This window comes from Amblyomma maculatum, chromosome 5 (genome assembly GCF_055883805.1).
Source record: "Amblyomma maculatum isolate TAMU_Amacu chromosome 5, ASM5588380v1, whole genome shotgun sequence".
In the NCBI taxonomy this organism is placed as follows: Eukaryota; Metazoa; Arthropoda; class Arachnida; order Ixodida; family Ixodidae; genus Amblyomma; species Amblyomma maculatum.
In genome coordinates, this window is record NC_139348.1 from 158,397,030 (window position 1) to 158,405,735 (window position 8,706).

An 8,706-nucleotide genomic window follows, 5' to 3' on the forward strand; every position below is an offset into this window, starting at 1 on the left:
GATATGACTGGGATCAAGCTCTTCAAGACGTCCAATGCATTCGCCACGGAGCAGGACTGCTGGGCAAGAAAATGGGTTCGAGGCGTAAAGTGCACTCTTGCCGTCTTGAATTTCGAGAACAGCGAACGGAAAAAGGAGGCAGGGATGACGGGAGGTGGCTTCGGAAGGTGTAAAAATCGCAGTCAAAGGAGTTACCGACTCACAAGACAGTGGTACGAGGGCAGCAGAGAACGGAGGAATGTCGGTGTCATGGGCGACGAGAAGTTTTGCAGTGCGGGGAGGGGTGTCACAGAAGGGGGCATCACAGAGGGGGGCGAAGGCAATTTGTGCACGAGCACAGTCAATAACGGCTTGATGAGTCGATAGAAAATCGTATCCGAGGATGATATCATGCGAACAGTTCGGCAGAACAATAAACTCGATGGGGTACAAGACGTCTTGAATGAGCACACGGGCTGTGCAAGATGCGGAGGGGTGAATGTGCTGTGATGAGGCGGTGCGGAGCGAAAAGTCGGAAATCGGAGTGGTCACTTTGCGAATTCGACGGCAGAGCGCTTCACTGATGATGGAGACGGCTGCACCGGTATCGACGAGAGCGAGAACTGTGGCGCCTTCTACAGAAACTTTGATAACATTAGCGGGACGGCATGGAGGACTTGAGGAATTCGAAACAAGCGCAGTTCTTGCCCCCGGAACTGCGACTGTTAGTTTCCCTCAACGGTGCTGGTAGAACGTCGCAGCATTGGAGAAAGCGATCGGCGCCGAGGAGAATGTGATCGACGAGTGGTATAGGTTTGGCGATCTTGTGGGACAAATTGAGAACCGGGCGGAATCATTTGCGAGCGTGAGTCGGTATCGTACGGGTAAAATCGAATGTCAGGCTGTGAAGGTTGGAGGCGCTGGCGACAAAGGCGCGCAACATGGCCCGGCCGACCGCAGGCATAGCAAATCGGAAGGTTGTCCGTAGTACGCCAAGGTTTCATAGGATGTGGGCGGAACCTTGAGGGTGGGGCTTGAAACGAAGGCTCAGCATGCGGCGGTGAACGGTAGGCAGGGACCTGCACATAGGAGCCAGACGTGGGCGAAGGTGGTGGCCTAGCCGTTACTTGGGCATACGTGAGAGGTGCCGTCACAGGCGGCACCACGGGGTTGGACGGCAAGGCATCAGCGACGTGTTCTTGCACGACACGGCGTATAGCAGGGGCCAAAGATGGAGCCAGTTCAGGAACGAGGCGGCCCGAGTCTTGAAAATGGGGAAGGAGTGAGATTTGACGTGCGACCTCTTCACGAATAAAATCTTTCATCTTTTGATTCAGCGGGCTCCCTTCAGAAGTTGGCGAACCACCCAGGGCTAATGCGGATACGCCTTCGTCGCACACACTGGAGCGGCGCCTAGAAGCGCGCCGCTTGCGGAGCTCGTCGTAGCTCTGGCAAAGCTTCACGAGTTCACTAACGCTGGTGGGATCTTTCGCTACCAGCATCTGGAAGACGTCCTCAGAAATGCCCTCGAGGATGTAGCGGATTTTGTTTGTTTCCGGCATGGCCGGGTCGACTCGTTTGCAGAGATCAACGACGTCTTCTATGTAGCTGGTAAAGGTCTCATCAGCGCGCTGAACACGATCGTGTAAACGTTGTTCGGCACGAAGCTTACGCACTGCCGGGCGGCCGAACACTTCCGCGAAATTTTTTTTTAAATGTCGACCAAGATGACAGGTCAGCCTCATGGTTGCGAAACCAGAGGTTCGCCACGTCCGTCAGATAGAATATGACGTTACTGAGCTTGTATGAGTCATCCCACTTGTTGTAGGTGCTTACTCTTTCATAGGATGATAGCCAGTCGTCGACATCTTGATCGGCCGTGCCGCTGAACAGGCAAGGGTCACGCTGGCGCACGACGCCAGCACACATGATCGTGGGTGGAACGGCCGGCAGCGTCGAAGTGTCTTGCATGGCGGTCGTAGAGGGTAGTGTACGGCTTCGCAGTTCCAGTTTGGGTGGGATCGTTTCCGGCACCTCCGCCAATTGTAATAGGGCGTTTATTGACGCTCAGATGGAGAGCTGTGAGGACAGGACCTTGCAACGGCGAGCCCAGCGTACTTCTTCTTCGTCGCACAACGCACAGGTGCATGTCGATGGCGATGACTATCACAGTACAATATATATATATATAGCAAGTGTCGCAGTTACTAACTTGGACCAAGGTTTTATAAAATACGGGTTGCCCTAGCACAGTAAATCAAATTCAGAGATGTTCAGAGTCGCCTATGCTAACTTCCAGTATTTTTTCGTACACTACAGTTGAATAACTAGTAAATACTAATTAGGTACTTTTTTAACTATTGCCTTGAGAAAAAAAATGTCAATGCAGAAGGTGTAGATCTTCTCGAAAACGGATATCTATGTTGTTTCCATCACGCTACGAGTTACGCTGCCCTATTTACAGGCCTTCAAAAAATGCTGCCACGTGACCATGCTATGTGAAATCATTCGCCAAGTGTGTACAACCAGCTTCATCGCAGAGAGCACGGCCAATAAAAGCGGGTTTTGTTATATCGGACGCGGCTCTGGCTTCCAAGTGACGCCACAGTCAAAAGGAAGGTTTTTTTTTTTTTTTTATTCCGCCAGGCGTCGTTTTCGGCTGATAAAAATATCAATTTACGAAAAAACTAGTTTGAGGGAAACAACGTAGCTAGCTGTTTTTAGAGAAGATCTACAACTTTTGCTTTGACACATTTTCTCTCAAGCCAATAAATGAAATATAGGTAATTGGTCTTTACTGCTCAACTGTAGTGAACGAAAAAAATGCTGGAGTTTAGCATGAGTGACTCTGAAGATCTCTGAACTTGTTCACTCTGCTAGGGCAAATCGTTTTTTTTTTAAACTTGGTCCAAGTTAGCTTAGACACCCTATATACCGCAGCCCCTCAATCAAGACGAACAGAATCAACTTGCTGCGCGAAAAGATGGCGAATAAAAGGCACGTGCTCAGCCCATGAGAAATGAAACGTAACCAGAGGTGAACCGAAAAAAAAGTGAACGGGTGTACCGACAAGGGTAAACGGGTGAAAACAAACAAGAAAAACGATAACAACGGTAAAGGAAATTTTACCTTGTTACAGGCGCGCGTCATGAATGAAATAAAAGTGGCGAGGTGCATCGCACCCCCTCGTTTCGTAAGAAAGAAGGGGAGGGGGGGAGATAAAACGACACCAAAAATGGGATGATGCAATGAAAACAAACAAGAACAGCAACAGCCATTGACCTCGCCACTTAAATTTCATTGCATGCTTGATACTCGACTGTACCAAGTTAAAATTTCTTTTACCCTTGATTTCGTTTTCTCTTGTTTGTTTTCACTCGGTCACCCTTGTCGGTACTCCCGTTCACTCTGTTGCCTGTTCATCTCTAGTTAAGTTTGATTTGTCATGAACTGAGCCCGCGCCTTCTCTTCATCAGCGTTTCACGCAGCAAGTTGATTGTGTTAGTGATTGCCGGGCTCTATATATATATATATATATATATATATATATATATATATATATATATATATATATATATATATATATATATATATATATATATATATATATATATATATATATATATATATATATATATATATATATATATATATATATATATATATATATATATATATATATATATATATAATATATATATATATATATATATATATATATATATATATATATATATATATATATATATATATATATATATAGACATGGATTGCTTGTTACTAATGGGCCAGAGTTAAATTCAAACAAGGTGTCACACAACTTTCCCGATTATCTATTTTATTCCAACAGTTTCGGACGGTGGACCGTCCTTCTTCAAGGTAGAATTGAGTACCAATTCTACCTTGAAGAAGGACGGTCCACCGTCCGAAACTGTTGGAATAAAATAGATAATCGGGAAAGTTGTGTGACACCCTGTTTGAATTTTTATATATATATATATATATACCCATTCAGCGCCCGTGTTATGTACTCGCTCCGTACTCTGTTGGCGCTGTTTCCGCAATGATCGCATACCGACAAACCCAACTCTCCACTCTCCCACGGCATCCTTCTGTAACACGTAACCGTCTCCTTTGTCTTACGGCACTGTTTGGTGCCCACTGAGAAGTGAGATCGTTACTGCTTTTCTTTTTTTTTTTTGTCAAAGAAGTTTAACGCGATAGCGTTACAGGGCACGTAGCAGAAAAAAATCTAGACGTTGGTGTCGCCGTTGTGAGAGGAAACATCCCGAGCGCAGCACTGGTAGGCGGTAGCCGGCAGCTGACATGGACCAGCACCCATTGTTCGATAATTTGTGTGAGTTTTCGAGGCCACAACATGTCAGATAGCTCCGAGGAGTTGCCAACTCGGGCTGATCATTTGAGGTTGAAAGGCGTAAAAAAATTAAACCGTTGTGGGCTCTTGAATGCCGAGTCAGGTACAATGCTTAGAATACGCAGGCATGTCCTTACGGCTTGGTTAAAGCAGGGATACATATTTCGGATTGTAACCTGCGTTACTGTGTCATACCCCCAAAGTTGCAACTTATTGATCCCCAGATGTTCTTATTTTTTTATTTTCCCTGCCCTTCTGCTGCGGTTTTGCACGTGTTCTTGGCGAGGTGCGCGGCAAAGGGAGCAGTTACTGCGTTGTTCCTTTCCTCAAAGCCAGGTCACAATTTGCTCTCGTAGGCGTCGAAAAGTGACACACATGTCAATGTGCCCGATAGCAAAGGTTTCCTATTCTCGCGTGCTGGCTCTACCCTGTCGTGTTCTTGGCAGTCTGCGGTGCACAATGCCCAATTGCTTCATATCACGCGTTCCTCCTAGGAAACTCCCTCAGTTCTTAAGCAATACAGCTCAAGCTTAAAAATAAAGATTTGGATTTCTAAGACTCCAAATCACCAAGGAAGCCATGCAGTCCGATTAATTCCTTCTCACACACTAGCCGCAGTAATAATTTCAATGTATTACTGATTTTTCCTGCTCAGTTTGTTACCAAGCTTTAAAATATGTCATCCTCGATTGTCAGGTCAGGTACGCAGCTTCAAAGATGAAGCTGCGTGCACTAGCTGCGAATAAGTAACCAATCGGGCAAAACATCAGAACTAACGTTCACTCAAATGCAAAAATCGCTGCCTGGCGTAGATGCCAGATTTTGTAAAGAATATCTGGACTATATCACTAGTTAGTTCTAATTCTTGCAGTGGAAATATCGTCTATAAGGTATTCTAAATAGGTAAGTAGAGAAATTGGAAAGGAATGCTGTTTGATTTTCTTGTTCTGGCATGTAGGGCTAACCAAGAAACTAACTTTATCTCTATATGAGGACATTTGTTAAAAAAAAAAATAAAGCAGTGATTTTCTATGCATGATACAGAGTATATTAAAGCGAAATCACAGTCACCATGGAAGATACGCGCAAAGACGTGCTAACTTGTGTGCCTGTATTTCTTGATGCTCATCAATCACGGTGAAATACGCGCTTTCTAGCTTTGTGCCTGCAAAGAATTTGAGTCATTACAAGATAATTGAGGATGAAAGCCCAAATTGTGTATTGGAGCTAGTGAGAAAAAAAAGTTAAAGTAGCTTTCTGTCCGCAATAATTTACAAGACTGAAATTCTTGCGAAATCTTGAGTGATGAATGAAGCGCTGAACACGTTTTTGTGACATGTATGGTTCCGTATAAGATCAGCGCTTATTTCAGAAACACAGAACAATACAGGTTAAAAACATTTGCTTTGCGTAAAATGTTTTTCTACAACAAAGAGAGTTAAATAAGACACATTTTCCGGTAAGCAGTTGCTAAATTAATATGCGCACACCAAAAATTTTTAGTATGGAGGCAAGGTGGAATCATGGTGATAATTATTATTTAAACAAATCTAAAATATGGTAGTCTGTCGCATCTTGTAAGGAGATGAATGTGAGCCATATTTCAGTGTTCGGGCTGAGATAGCTGAATATAAAAATATAGATGTAAGAACGTTTGATAGTGCTGTCCATAAAAGATAGAAAAGCTGGGAACATAATCTGAACTCAATAAAACGAGGTCTGCGATTTTCAAGCAGTTTTCTCGAATCATATAAACTTCTTCCAGTCAAGACACTAGTTCATGTAAACGAACTTGGGACCTCATAAGCGCTTGTGAGCTAGTCAACTCTTATGCGAACTTTGTTGCCATGGTCAATAAAAAAGAAGAGACTGATTATAAACCTCGGTTATGTAACACGACAATTGTTAATATCGTTCCTGTTTTCGAGTAACAAATTTCAAGTGAATAAATTGTCTAAAGATATTCTGCTTCCTTTCTATCTTCGTGTAGAGCCATGTGGAGCAGCTTGAAAAGGGAAAAAGCCTGAGCCAGAAGACGTAGAAAAGCAAGCATCGCAGTGCGGCAACCGTACAGGGAGAACAAGTCACAGTGGTAACAGCCATGAACTGTTTCGTTTTCCTGACGTTCCTCGCTGCGATCGTCTCACTTCCCGGTACGTACGTTTGTCAGGCGCTTCCGGACTCAGATTGTGACCTGTATGACTGCGCGGCCTCATGCACCGGACTCGGGGCTTTGCGGTGGAGCTGTGAGGAAGAAGGCTGCCTCTGCACGTTCCTTGTGGACGACGCGAAGGCACTCGAGATGAGCGAGGAAGGCGAGCACAATGGTGAGGGTGGAAATGAACACACAGGAAAGAAACCGAAGAAAAAACACGGCTCTGGAAAGCGCAAAGGCACGTCTGCAAAGGACAAAGACAACCCTCCAAAAGACAAAGATAGTTTAGGAAAAAATAAAGACAAAGACAGCCCTGGAGAAGACACAGACAAAAACAGCCCTGAAAAAGACAAGGATATCCCCGGGAAAAGCACAGACAAAGAAAGCTTTGAAAAAGAGACAGACACCAGCAGCACTACCGCGGGCCCTATTCAGCTTTCCACTAAAGGGCGGCCGCCCAAAACTTCTAGCAGTCAAAAGGATCAAGAGCAGAAGGACATTGGGCAGAAGAGAGTAGGAAGAAAGAAGCCTAAAAAGCCAGGAGGTCGAACGACGGATGACCGAAGCGAAGACGAGGCTAAACTAACTTCCGGCGAAAATGAACAGAGCTCTAAAATTTCCGACAAGAAAGAGATCGGCGAAGAGAATACAGGACAGAATGGCATAGGTACTATCAGTCTCCTTTCCAGACAGGCACTGGAACCGGACAAAGGAAAAAGTGACGCTGGAGGCCGAACCGGCGCAGATAGCAGCAAAGTGCGCATACCTTTTCTAGTTAGAAGCCTAGAGCGGCCGCTGACCAAGAAGCAAGTTATGGACCAAATCAAAGAACAGAAGGGAGACCTCCCTATGAAGGAGATAGAAGAGTTCATAATGAGAGGATGATGCAAATAAAGGTACTTTGGGTACGAAGGCTGGTAGCATGTTGAGGGTTACTGAGAACTCGGAGATATAACAGGGGAATGTCAGAGCATTGGAAGAATGCTTCGAGATAAGGAGTTTTCGTTCCTTAATGAGAGCGCATATCCGTCACAGTGAAATTATGCTTAACTCAAACTGTTCTAAAAGTGGGACAAGTGCGCAAAAACGTGTGAGTAAAAAACATGAATGATTGATGATAATTCATTGCAGAGTGCTCGAAGCAGTAACAAATTATCATCTAGCTTTCTTGGGCACCACTTTAAATTTTTGAATCCCCACCTGGGTGGCGCAGTCATTACGGCGCTCGACTACTGTGCCTGATGAAGCGAGATCTAATCCCGACCCGGGCGGCCGCTTTTCGCTGGAGGCGGAAAGTAAAGCGCCTGTGTTCTGTACCGTGTCAGTGCACCTTAAAGAATCCCAGGTGGTCGAAATATCAGGAATCCTCTTCTATGGCGTCTCTCATAGCCTTAGTCACTTTGAAATGTTAACCCCACAAACAAAACGAAATAAAACTTAGAATTCTGCGGTAAACAGGACGATTTGGAAGATGCTGTCATCACATATTTTTGTTTTATTTATACCTCAAATGTCCCTGCCGGTATTGTATCAAAACTTGGGTGTTACAGTTTTTCGACGAGTCTTTTAATGAATGCATTATGTTTGCTGGATAAGTGTGAAGAACTGCGTCGGCAGAATGACAATTTCAGACCTTTGCTCTTTGTGCGGAGAAAGCATTTGGTTGCACAATGGACATATGCAGATGGGGAATAGAGTACTTTACTCTAACAGTATGGTGAATGTTGTGAGAAGGAATAATGACAGCGTTTCAAAATTTTAATAGGACTGCTCTACCATGGGATGCACAGTAAAATCTTGCTTTTGAGATTTGTCCTGTCCTCACAGAAAATAGCTAAGAGTACCTAGAAGAGCAATAGTGCCCGTTCTTGTCAATAATTGCGACGTTACTAGTGACTATCGTGAAGTATGCGAATACATTGATTCTTAGCGTTCCCAAAAAATGTCGTTAACTGCTTCCTATTTCGCCTCCACGAAGGTCCCAAATTAATGCTTCCTGTCCAAGAGAGATCATGCCTTGCCTTGTAGTGGCGATAGAAGTATCAGCGTTCCTTTACAGCGCGCCGTGAACTGCCTTCCGGTACACTGACTCGGGAAGCCAATGGGCAGGATCGCCATGACAGCAGCATTAGCACCAGCTTGGTAACTTCGCGAATAGACTGGCGAAATCGTAGTGGGCTGTACCACATGTATCCTT

The 8,706-nt window shown here is 44.7% G+C and overlaps 1 protein-coding gene across 1 annotated transcript; it reads left to right on the plus strand.

The window, feature by feature from the left end:
• Positions 1-6,455: 6,455 nt before the first annotated feature.
• On the plus strand, positions 6,456-7,394 carry LOC146190104 (uncharacterized). Its single transcript, XM_084605418.1, has one exon. It carries the CDS (start codon positions 6,456-6,458, stop codon positions 7,392-7,394), a length of 939 nt encoding a protein of 312 aa, XP_084461544.1.
• Positions 7,395-8,706: the final 1,312 nt, after the last annotated feature.

What these genes read in the sequence shown, in the direction of transcription:
- LOC146190104 (XM_084605418.1), top strand. Translation starts at nt 6,456, where the DNA reads ATGAACTGTTTCGTTTTCCTGACGTTCCTCGCTGCGATCGTCTCACTT.